General features: G+C 38.4%; 1 protein-coding gene across 2 annotated transcripts in view; it reads left to right on the top strand.

Moving 5' to 3' along the window:
• Nucleotides 1-963: 963 nt before the first annotated feature.
• LOC140229175 (homeobox protein Meis1-like) overlaps nt 964-13,092 on the top strand; it is a 171,416-nt gene continuing 159,287 nt past the window's right edge. The window contains exons 1-5 of one of the 2 annotated variants that reach the window (XM_072309451.1): nt 964-1,303; nt 1,559-1,812; nt 2,783-2,924; nt 5,497-5,547; nt 7,661-7,711. In XM_072309451.1, coding sequence (XP_072165552.1) covers nt 1,289-1,303; nt 1,559-1,812; nt 2,783-2,924; nt 5,497-5,547; nt 7,661-7,711 — 513 coding nt within the window. In that variant the 5' untranslated portion in view covers nt 964-1,288. Of the gene's footprint in view, nt 1,304-1,558; nt 1,813-2,782; nt 2,934-5,496; nt 5,548-7,660; nt 7,712-13,092 lie in introns of both variants that reach the window. The other variant, XM_072309444.1, reaches the window with a different exon arrangement.

The following is a 13,092-nucleotide window of genomic DNA, read 5'->3' as shown; positions in this document are numbered from 1 at the left end:
GACAAAGCAAATATGCACCGTGTAAACAGACTTTGGAGATTGCTTTGAATGTTTGGGAAACCTGCAGCAATGCCATAATATCACGAAACACCGCAATAAAAACAAAGGGGATATACTAGTGTTTCACTCTCAGATATCTTTATCATTTACAGAAAATTAAAACAAACATAGAAACCCACCTTTAACCCGCCTAGGGTTACTTGTTCTTTGACATCCTGTGTCATAAATATTCCAATAGTTTATTCATCGACGCCCTTTAATGAGACGCATGAAAACCTTGCGAGACATAATTTCTTTGAAAGAGAGAGAGAGAGAGAGAATGCAACAAAGATACTTACAAGTAGATATTCAACTCTTGCATATATCAACTGAACATTACACGGTGTGAAAATCAGCAAGTTTTATCAAAATGCGCGCCAACTCAATCCCACGTAAGGTGACTGAAAAAAAAAATGCTTTCCAATTCTGAGCAACGCTCAATGGGTTCCTTCAAACGTGGATAATTTCTTTTGCAGTGAAAGGGGAGTTCCGTGTTGCGAGCAGAATTAATAATCCCGTTAAAATTTAATAATAAATCCCAAGCGTGGATTAATTTGGCTGCGAAACGGATGAATCCCAGCTCCAGAAATGCCCTTTGTGTGCCACTAATTCGGAGCAACGCAGTGAGGATGCGCTGATCCGTCGCCAGATTCCATGGTAACGCGGTTTTGATTGACGGCCGCATAAGGCATAAAGCCATCGAAGGGATGTTGTACCATCACAGGCCGTTGTTCGTGCGAACGGTGCGCACTTTAGTCTCCCACCGCTAAGCTCTGGCTAAGCTGAAACTAACCTCGCCGTGCGATACACGGCTTGGGACACCAGTCGCGATTCAGTTCCCCTTCGCATCTTGTCGTGTAGCAGAAGAGCCCGGACCTTAGCTGCTCTGTTTAGTGACGGTTTTGAAGCCCCACCAGTCATTAGCTGGCTCGCTAGCTGAAAAGTCGTGGCAGCCATAGCTCATACATCGTCTTGACGCGTCACACTGGGAGACAGAGCGGAGAGGGGGAAAAAAATCTCCATACTTCCCGATCTGTACCTTTCACTTTTCACATCCAAGCTCCTCGCCGAGGTGTGATATGTAACAGTGATCGCAAACCGGCTTTTGACAGGCTGAAGGATAACGTTAGCTGTTACAAACCAGCTCGGCGGAAACCGCGGATGATTGAAACTTTTGTTTGTGATTCTTGAATATTGTTGGAGTACCCGATTTCAACAAGCGGAGTTTCATCGAAAGTTTTCTCAGGCCATGGCAGGGCAGAGGGTAGGTGTTGCGCGGGATTTCCTCCTGCAGTTCGCCTCTTGTTGTCACCTCCAAATGAAAATGTTGAAATACGCGCCCTCCAGAATAATCATATACGATCTTTCATTTGTTTTTGCTCGATAACCTCGCATCATTATAATGATGCGAATGACATGAATGTGTTTGTTGAAGATTCACGTGGATATTTCTCCGGACGACGTTTGATAAAGCAAAAAAAAAAAAAAAAGAAAAATGTCTCTTCTTCTTGTCTTGCAGGGATACGATGATGGCTTGCCACATTACGGTACATTGGACGCCTCTGCAACGTCGATGTACGAGGCACATGCCCCTCGGTCAGCGGTGCACTACTCGCAGGCTTACGCTCAACCGGGCGTTCACCAGCTCAATCACCCGCCATCCGTAGCCCATGCACAATTTTACCCCGGACATACACCGTCAAATGTTATCACCCCGTCAGTAACGCAGAGTGTCACGGATATTCACAAAAGAGACAAAGACGCAATTTATGGGTACACCTTCTGTATTTCTTTTTTTTTTTTTTTAACCTTGCTTACTATTTTGAAGACCTCCATTCACCATGTGTATTTTAAACAAGGCAATTTGGGTTTGATACATTATTTCAATTTTTTTTTTTTTTTTTGCTCATTGTCAAATCATCAGTTTTTATTCAAGTCGAGACGAAGTCTTAGCGATATGACAATTGTTAATTGAACTGTAGTCGGAACCTTTTTTTTTTTTCGTGCTGGGATAAATCGATGTTAAAATAAAAAGAAAGGAGAAAAAAGGGATGGGAGGTGTAAATTTACAGTTATATCTCCCCAACCAGTTTACCCCTAATCCCTCGCACAACGCCTTTGTTTGAAAACACGACGGTTATAGTGAAATTAGCACCGTCCTGGGCCACCGGAAAACTTCATAATTCGTGCGACAGCTTGCTCTGTCGGCGCGGCAACTTTTCTCGCCGTGAAAGCGATACCCTCACCTCACAGCTAGATGGTGTGAAACCTTCTGCCGCCTTTTTGTGTTGATCCCCCTTTTTTTTTAAATCATCTCACACAGTACCATGCAAAAGTGTTATGTTTTCTGACCTGTAAGTGCGTTAGAATTCATGTCTTGTTTTTCTTGTCCCTGAGAAACACAGTAAACACTGTTGGGGGGAAAAACAAGATGAATTGAATTGAATTTATTCATAACTACCAGGCCCTTGTAAAGTGGATGTATCGTGGCTTGTCACGAAATATGGCATTTCAGCGCTAAAACCGAAATCCCGATGGTAGCAGAAACGAGGGCTTGCGGATTTAAGTGGGCTCTTCTGTGTTTTCCCCCTGACTAATCAAAACACTGCCTCACTCCAAAATACATACTATCATCCGCATTTCCTTTCCCCCATTTCCCGTCGAAAATGCTAAGCTATGAAAATCCCGCTAAACGCGGCGAAGGAGATACGCTAAGGGATCGCTGTCTTGTTTCTAACCACAGGCACCCGCTCTTCCCGCTGCTCGCGCTCATATTCGAGAAGTGCGAGCTGGCGACGTGTACCCCCCGAGAGCCGGGCGTTGCAGGAGGCGACGTGTGCTCGTCGGAGTCTTTCAACGAAGATATTGCAGTCTTTGCGAAACAGGTACACGAGGTGAAAACAGGACAGGATTTTTCTACTTTTATCATGACTTGATTTCAGTTTTGTTTTCTGCTGTGGCCTGGTTTCAATTGTCTCCATTTTGTTTTCTTTTTCCACTGGTTTTTCAATGTTATTATTTTGTGCATTGCTATTCAAGATTCCACTTTTGCAGCTTTTTCCTTCTATGAATGAAGTTTTGGATTTATGCAAATAATTTGAGGAGCTGTTGAATACAGACATCAAAGTAAATTGTTCAGCATTATGTTTTATGACAGATTGGGGATTTGATATGAGGTAAATTCAAATTTTGACCTATTTTATTTTGAGTTTTATTTCAACTTTTTAAATAACACTTTTCTGTAGTTTATTTTGAGATAGTTCAAGAATGATAATATAATTAGTGCGATCATGATTTACACATTGCTAAACTATGAAAAATCTAAGTCTAAGAATAACAATCATTGTTTTAAAGCTTGCATCTTCTCCTGTGAAGTATTGATACAATGTTTAAAGTATGAAAAATGTTTACGTGTAATCTGCAGAACAAAAAAAAAAAAAGATAGAATTGGTCACTAGTACATTGAGTATAACATACTGTGCTAAGCCAAATTTAATCTTGTTGGAATCAACCATATCTTCAAAAAAAAAAATCTCAATTTTTATGCAAAATATGAAGGGTTATCGGTGAAGGCACGGAATGGCTGTCATGTAACGAATAATTGTGCGTGACTTTTATGCATGCTTTCTAGATTTGTCGTTCTGCTACCTCGCATTTGAATTTGCAGTTCCTATATACCCATATAAATAGACCTGTAGCAACCCCTCCTGTGTGGTTGAACATGTATAATGCGTCACAAATGTGCCAAAATTGATTTCTCGTCTGTCTCGGCATGACCGTAATAAGAGTGGAAAAGAAGAGGAGAAGGAATATAGATACATTAAAAAGAGAAAAAAAAAATATCTAGCGAGTAGAAAAATGGGAAAGAGAGTAACATGGTCTTATATATGCTCCATTGTCCCTGTGCTATTTCAATTCACTTTCCTGATTGCGGGAATGACCAGTCGTACCTGGAGTGAGCCGCTGAAGCTGGCTGCAAAGTACTATCAGCATGATATTTCCGTAATCCAGGCCATTTCTTCTGGCTTTTGTCAAATGCTTTCTCAATGTTCTCAATCAGCGAGATTCTAGTGCTCCGGCAATTTTTTTTTCCCCTCTTCCCCTCCACTAGTTGGTGATGTATTCATGTGTGTGTTTTGCTGTAAGAGCTGTGCAGTCTTTTTTATGCCTATCCTCTTCATCTCCCTCTCTCTACCTCCATCTGTCTATCTGCTCAGATCTATCTATCTCTCTATCTCTCTCTTTATTTCCCTCTCTTGCTTTTATGTTGTTATAAACTGCAGTAAGGCATGGTCATTTGATGTTATATACCATTTCGCTTGTATTCTCTCATTAACGGAAAGTCTAGATAGCAAAGAAGGGGGACATTCGGATATTGTGTCGACATTGTTGTTGCGAAATAGCCAGGGCAAATTTACTTTTATGATGCATTCGATTTGTGATGGCCATTTTTATGTTTTTAGAGTGTGTAAGGTTGATAATGCATATCTCCAATCTCCTTGTATAATGCAAAAACTAAATTTCAAAGAAGCAATGAGATATATATATATAATAATAGGGTGCCTATATACACTGAAAAACCATTTGTGGTTTTTATGTGAACCAGTATTGTATTATAAGTTATCTTTCTTTATTGTGAAAATGTGCATGACACTGCTATAAAATCTGTGATGCATACAATCTGGCACTAGCTCAATCCTTTTTTTCCCCCTTTTTGGTAAACACTGACTCGAGAAAAGCAAAGTCTCAAATTCAAAACATCAAGATATTAAATTCATATTGTGGTAGAAACAAGAAACATGTAACTGATTGAAAAAAATGGAGGAAAATATGCACAGATTATTCAGTGTTTTACCAGTAGCCATGATTAGAAAAAAAAAATCATAGATACACACTTGGCTGTATAGTCAAATCAACAATCTCCTGATTACTAGACAGACGTAGCATCCACTAGACTTTGCAATAAAAACAACTTGAGAGAAGAATTCATTAATTTCAGTAAGAACCATGTAGTACACTCACATAACCTCAACACTGTAGCAACCTCGACAGTGTCTCGATATGTCATAGAGTGAATGTTTTTTTTCCTCCCGTTCCAACTGGTTTCTGACAGTCCAATGTTTTGCATCAGAATCGGATAGATTATCGCCAACTGCAACAAATTGTATGATGAATAGGCTCTAGTGCCACCTATGTCAGAGCAACCTGTACAGCCATAAATCACAAAATGGGTGTGAATTCACCCCAAGTGGTCTTTCATTTAGTCGCATCCCAGTCGGGAGTCCATGGCCATGGGTACGAAGTTGTCAGGTGGGATGGGAGGGGGGAAGTGACAGAGATAGGGCTGCATGAAATTGAGTGCTCCATGCGAGGTTTTTGGATACTTCCACACTGACATTTCTTTGTTTGTTATGCTTGTTTCTGACTGCTCTTCGTGTACTATTCCTTCTTCGGCAGGCAAGAGCCGACAAACAGTACTTTTCCAGCAATGAAGAACTGGATAGTTTGGTGAGTACCGTGCAATTTTTGTCATTTTATTTTGTTATTGTTGTTGATGACCATAATCGTGTCTCCCTGGAAAATGTGTGCCGTGCACGTAGGACCAGCGAGCTGTAGCGTAAACATGGTGAATACACTGGTAGCTAGCTTCAAGGCACAAATTATGTTGTTGTAAATTTTGTCAGTTTTGAGTATTCTTTTGTGGTTGTTAAAATAATTCCACGTCTCCAACAGAGTGAATTTTCTCAAAGGTTGTGTCTATGTGTGTTTTTATTTTTGTTGTGTGTGCTGGTCGAGAAACACAAAATCAAAGTGATATCTTAGCCTTGATAAATAATATTTCCTTTTGCTAAAATACTGATGCTGCTGCCAACATCAGCCCACTCTCACTGGGTCTACGTCATTCTGGCCCTGAGTTTGTGATATTTTCTAAAATTGCTTGCTTGAGTGGAATTTCTACTTCCCCAGAGCTTGCTGAACAAGTTACTATAATATAGTAATATAGAGCATTGCATATATCTGTTGTAGTCACTTATTGCCAGTGCAATGAAGTAGCTGGAAAATCCATCAGTGATCATCTTGTTCTCTTTACTTGTAGCAACAAGGCCATGTGGGCTACCTGGAAATTGAGTTCTGTTGATCTATCGCGTTTGTAAATGGAAAGAAACCGTCGCTTCTGATATTGTGGTGATCAGTGTAAAAAAAAGCAAAGAGTGTACACTTTTCTTTCGTGTAATAATGGAGGCCACAAATAATCAGAAATTGATTGTAGTTAGCTGAGAGAAGATAAGTGATGTCTTTATGTGCCTAGTTTGGTTTTTTCATGTAGTTTCTGAGACTTTTTTTACTGATATAATCTAGATATTTCACCATCTATGTCTCTGTCTTGTGTATTACTTCTCATAGACATGTGAAACAAAATAGACAATGTATAAACATTGATGCTATTGTTGATCTCATGTATATGTCTGAAAATGGATGATAACATTTTATCATTGACTGGTTGAGATGCCCTGGCAAAGTTTATGATACTGTTTTTGTTTTGTAGCAGTTTTTGCTCTGGTGTGCCTTAGCTTTTGTAGGACAATCTGTTTTAGTATGACTGGAGAGATTAAGACCTTCACTTAAAAAATCCTCAGCAGCTGTCATTTTACGGGACAGTCTGGAGGCAGATTGTATGCTTTATATCGAGGCAGGAAAGCTACCATCTTTGTGACTGAGATCTTTACCTCACCGCCAAATCAGTTGAGGGGAAAGAAATACTGTGCAAGGATCATGAGCTCCTGAGCATGGATTAATCTGCAGCCCCGTATATTCCTTTTTGTCCTTACGGTGAATCCAAAGGGTTTAATGCATTTATGGCGAAATTACTATGAACGTGGGAGAAAAGGTTTTCTGTAGTCAGTATTTCATCCATATTCCATAGTACTTTGTCAGTGATTTGATGAAATATATTTATGATATTTGTGATTATTATGTTTTGTTCATGTGTTTGTTTTGTAACTAATATGGCTGCAATTCTCAAGACTCTGCCACAATTGTGTTAGCATGTAGTAGCTTTCATGGTTTCCAGAGTGAAGAGGCCACATTTAAATTTCCAGTAGTTTGTCTTACTATAAACTTCACTTTTTATGCAGCAGGAAATTATATCTTTGTGAGTGATTTAACAGATGTTCATACTGAAATGTGACCGTAGTTCAAGTGATCTCTTTTTAATCTACTTCTTGTTTGCTTTGTATTCTACATTCATTTCAAACAATTTCAAAGTGCATAATTATCATGCATTACTGTTTCTCACAATGTCAATGTGATAAATGACTTCTCATTTAATACTACATTGTATTTGTGTTTGCTATTTTGTTTTCTCCCAGTGCTGAGATATTTCATCTACCGATATATGTCCTATGAAGGAGTTTGAAGCCATGATATAGGTTCTTATGACTGTAATAATTCATTTTCGAAAGAAACTGGTTGGACATTTAATTTTTCTTGTTTTTCAGTCCTCCGAGTCATGGAATAGAAACACTAAAATGATATAAAATCATGGTAGAAATATTGAACACAAAGCAGAGCCAACACAATTTCAATAATCATGTGTTGTTTTCTTCTGAAAATCTTTCAGATGATCCAAGCCATTCAAGTATTAAGATTTCATCTTCTTGAGCTAGAAAAGGTAAGTGTGTGAATTATTATCATCCTACAGTTTATCTTATTTGTCATTGTAACTGAGACGGCAGAGTTGCTTTGCAATAATCATTGCTAGCAATGAAATCAGAGATTGCATGTTTTACCAAAAGAAAAAAAAAGTGTTCTCAGACTCAACAGAAAAGATATGATCAGAATTTTCCTTGGTACTATTTGTGTGATATGTTTGTTTCTGTATTTCTGTTTGAAATTTGTGCCTGATGGAGAATGATTTTTCATGATAGATAATAATTTTTTTTTTTGTTGTTGTTTCTTGTAGCACTAAGAGTTACTCTATTAATTCTTAGTTTGGTATGTGACTGCAGTTTTATATATCCATATTCATGCTATCTTTTTTTTTAAATTCAAAATGTCGGGAAGTGCATTGCTGTTTATTCAAAAACTTGTTGCACTATAGTCTAGCAGTCTGTACCGGCCGATGGCAATGTCATTTATTTTTGTTTTGTTCCTGAGAGTGCAATAGCAATGACAACTGCAGAAACTATGAAGTTTGAAATTTCAACAAAATCTGGAGGGAAAAAAAAAATCTGATTTATCCCAATTGCACAATAAAATCTTACATATGGGTGGTTGATGTTCCCCGAGAAGTAATTTTGAATCAAAAAGTCATCAAATTAAGCTTGGCAGGTATTATGTTGATCGTGCAGATGGGCACCACAGACTCCACGGATACTCTTGCAAAGCCCAGATTTTTGTCTCGATCCATTCTTAATTGAAATGTCATCCCATCTTATGGCCTGACAGATGATGCATCTTCCCATCTTTATTTTGTTCTGTAATATAATGGCACACGTAATATTCTGTATGCAGATTTACTCATTTCTCCGGTATCGGAGAGAATGAAACAACAACAACAACAGCAACAAAAAAGAGAAAGAGACAAAATAGAGCATTAAAGTACTCTGTTTGGGAGTAGTAGCTGATCCATAAGTTGTGATCAAGAAATTGCAAAGCCTTTCTTATTTCTATTGTCTGTGTATTTCGAGACACCGATTTAATATGACCCAGCATTTCTCAAGTGCAGCCTCACTGCTTCCTTGACGCAGGCTGCTTGTGACTTGCTTGAAGTCGGAGAGAAAAATGCTTAACAAGAGACTGGAATATCCATTTCTGACTGTGAATATTTTATTTTCCTTTGCATGGAAAGTAACTGTGTTGCCTTGAGGAGATATATTTTGCTACTTCATAAGTGTATGTTAGTAATAATATGTTGCTTATAAATGAGTAAGTTGTTGGTTAAGTGATTCTAGCTGTGGAAGTTCATAAATATCAGGAAGTTAACCCATTCCATACGGGAACCTGATGGTCTGTGTATTAAATCTACGGGGATTTCAGAATTCAGTATGGAATGGGTTAAGTTGCTCTGCTTTTGATAGCAAAGTGTCAGCTCTAGGTAAAAATGACTGATTTAGAATTGCAATGATACAATGAGCTCATTTAAAGAATCTTCTTCTAATCTGGTTGAATGTATTTCTGTGAATGTTCAAGTTAAACACTAGTGATTATCTGTGGCTACTCATAAGGTCCTCAGTATGAACTTAATGGAATATGATTACAGAAAATGCAATGTTGTAGGAATGAAGGCCTAGATGTATTTCTGTCATGTCTCTTATGAATTTAGTAACAACAAGAGTGTAGCAGGAACGCCATTGGTGTTGTCATAGTTTATTGCTCGGCTGATGTCGAGATCGCATGAGCCATCGATCCAGCTCTTGCGGCAGGCAACCGTGTGTACATTGGAAATATTTCACTGTGAAAAATGCTGGACGTATTATTATACATACAGCAGCAATAGATGCCGTGGCCATGGGGCAAGGTTCAAGTAGAACCCGTGGTAGACTTCCCATGCACCCCGTGGGAGAAATGCCACACTAGCTGGGATGATTAACCAGAAGATGCCACCGCAGGTCGGCTCTCTGGCATGGGGAAGACTCTCTCGTGGACAGCCTCTCGCTGAAGTTTAACCGCCGCGAAAGCCCAAAATTTGCAGTAACACTGCTTACATTGTGACTACAATCTGACCAACAGGTCTGCATATATATAGGCCTACATGTATATATATATATATATATATATATATATATATATATATATATATATGTATGTATTTGTATGTATGTATTTGGAGTCTCAGGGTGGGCACAGTTGTGGTTGTTTAGATATAAGATGACAACTTTTTTCTGTTTTGTTCTGTCTGAATCCAGACTAGGATGACTCATGCTAGACTTCAACATGCATACCAAATGTTTTGCTAGCTATCATACAGTGTTGTCTAAATTAGATTGCTATTTCAATACCCCCCCCCCCCCATAGAATTCCCCTGTAAAATCACAAGAAGGGGGGAAGATCTGATACTAATTCATTTAACAAAATGGCAATTCAAGTCTTGTTTTCATTATGGTGCGAAAGTTCTGAAATCCCTTAATGTCGACTCAAATTTGGACAAACTACTTCTGTCGGCCTGCATTCACTTAGCTTGTAATTGAGAATTGAGATAATGTCAGAAAAATTGAGGCGGGAGAAGGAAGAAGCAGGGATGACTGGCATAGCGAAATTTGGAATGTGGGCGTTTGCAAGGGTGGTAAGCTTGGTGATGTCTGATTATGAATTCTGATAGTTGGAAGCAGGATGCGTTTTGCCTCTTTTTCCTCATCGTCTGCAAATTTGCGATCGCTCGGCACTGGCGATGCGCCCCCCGCCACATGAATTCGTCACATGTGTAATTGGTTTTACGTAGCAGCACTTCAGGAAATCTATAGAGGAAGAGCAATAGCTCACGAGGTTAGCAGATTGTAAACAAATTAGAAGCCTGATGTCTACCAGATGCTGCGAGATCAGTTTGAATAAGGCAATAATGTGACATGATTTTTTTTTCTTCAGAACTCACTCCATGCTGGCACAGGACATTATGCTTGTTCATGTGGTTCTTTTTTCTCGATTTGATAAATTTTGAAATCATTTGAATCTAGGTGGCAAAAGCCAAAGTATATTTCTGCCAACTGATTAGGGTTTTTTTTTTCTTAAATGCCCAAATATGAGATTGGAACGATTACTTGCTAAATTTTACAATGTAGTTTTATGTTGCTCAAATGAAGTCATACAGAAAATAGAAAAACACATATATATGAAGATACTTGCTACACCTCTGAACATAGGAGATTATGTTTGATTGTCTAAATGTGTTGTTAAAAGATAAAAAATAGAAGAAAGAGTAATGAATATCTTCAGATACATTTTTATATCAAATTCTTCATTTATAAGTAAAAAGTGAAAAAAATTGATGATGCTATATTTTTCAACATATAATTCAGCCAGTATCATATAGGGCCTGCAGTTTATGAGATGATGAGAAATACATTGAAACATTTTGGGTGATTGTCTCCTTAAGAACACAAGTTCACTCAAATTCTCACGCATATATACCCTCCTTAACTCAAAGGAGAGCTGCAGTGTTGAGTTCCTGTACGTTTTTTTGCAAGGGTATATAATGACAGTCTGCAGTCGCACATGTGCAACTGCACTCTGTTGAGACATCGAAGCATGCAATAAAAAGCGCTGAACGATTGAGCATATGGCATTACATCTCCCGAACTTTCAAGGGCAGGTCAGACACGGCTCCAGCCTTCATCTCCATCCATGGTTTGGTCAGGATTTATGTTTAGTTTGTTATCCTTTTTATTTTCAAAAATTATGTTTTCGAGACCTTATAAGAATGTCATCATTTAATATTACCTTCTTCGTAGCTTCCCGTCAATTATGGCAAATGCTTTGCTGAAGTACCTGGGGTAGGCATCTTTTTTTTCCCCTTGTTTTTGTAAAGATTTGTATGATGTTGCTGTAGGGAATACCATTGTCAGTAGGTGAGACAAGGAATCTCTCTGCCCATGGAGAAAACAAAAATTTCAATGTTTTGAAGACTGTGATTGCATATACTGCAGTGATCATTTGGAAGGTATGAATAATTGCATTTTGTCAAGAGAAAAATCACACTTTGTATCAAATGCATCAGGTTAATGCAGCACACAGAAGAAAGTGCAGTATGAGTGGAGAAATGTTTAGACCTGGGAAAAATTTATGATTTTTTTTTTTTTTGTCTCTCTCTTTTGGAGATAACAAGAAATGTTAAGTGGCAAGAAATTTTTCTTCCTGGCCATTTCCATGTTCGTTTTTTTTTTTTCCTTTCCCCCTTGTCTCTTACTGTCTTTTTCTCTCGCTCTCTCTTTTTACACATGTATTTGGATGAGTCCCAAATAATTGGTGCTTCTATCACAGTGCTGCAGTTTTGCTGGGCCATCAATGCCCCTCTTCCTTTGTGCTTGTTGCTGCGGTAATCCAGGACATTACGCAAATCACCTGCATGGCCCTAGTCTCCCGCTATCACTGCTGTTTTCAATTTCCCTCGCAGGGCTGCTCTGTCTCTGTTATGAGCAATCGCCCCCAAAAAACTTTTTGCCCGGGCAGAAAGAAAGAAGGAAAAGAGGGAAATAAAGACAGAAAAACTAACGACAACAGTTGGATAGTAATGAAGTATGGTGTAAATAAACCTTTAACAGTTCTTTCGGCTTGTAGCTGCACTGTAGCATGATCAAAGCGACTGCTACCAGATTTGACTCTGTGTTTTACCCTAATGTGGTTGAGGGTTAAGGAGCTTGACAAGTCCAGTGATGGCTTGTTAATGACTAACCCCTTTTACAACTGAATTCATTTTCAGTGAATGGGGAAAATCTTACAGATTGTTTGATAGGTATTACACTTACTTGCCATAAGTGAGAGATCTAATGGGTGCTGAAATATGCATGGAGCACTACCACTACCAGTGTTTGACAAGGAAAAGTTTTTCGCCTGTCTGATTAGCTGGCCATAGCATTTCACATTTCTAACTAAAAAAATAATGCAATTCCTTGACATGAGAAAGTGTAGGGCCTAGGTACCAGTGCTATTGGGAGAGCTTCTCAATGAAAGTGTCACATGCTTGTTCTGGTTACCTTGTAAGAAGCAGTTGGAACAATTCTGATTCTTGCTCAGTCTCTACAGACCCCCCCCCCCAAAAAAAAAAAAAAAAGCAAAAAAAAACAAACAAAACAAAACCCAAAAAACAAACAAACAAGCAAAACAAACACCAAACAAACAAACAAACAAACAAAAACAAACAAACAAACAAACAAAAAACAAAAACACACACAACAACAACAACAACAACAATGATAACTACAAAAAAAAAAATGGGAAAGAAAAAAAAAAGAAAGAAAATGGCAAGTGACCCTCTAGTTGAGACATTCACCTGTCTGGGCCAGCATGAAAAGTAATGTCTATAAAATCCCAACTTATTTAAAAGCATGAAAGTAAGAA

The sequence above is a fragment of the Diadema setosum genome, chromosome 1, assembly GCF_964275005.1.
Source record: "Diadema setosum chromosome 1, eeDiaSeto1, whole genome shotgun sequence".
In the NCBI taxonomy this organism is placed as follows: Eukaryota; Metazoa; Echinodermata; class Echinoidea; order Diadematoida; family Diadematidae; genus Diadema; species Diadema setosum.
Note: the sequence above shows the minus strand (reverse complement) of the source record. Positions and strands in the feature narration are given on the sequence as shown.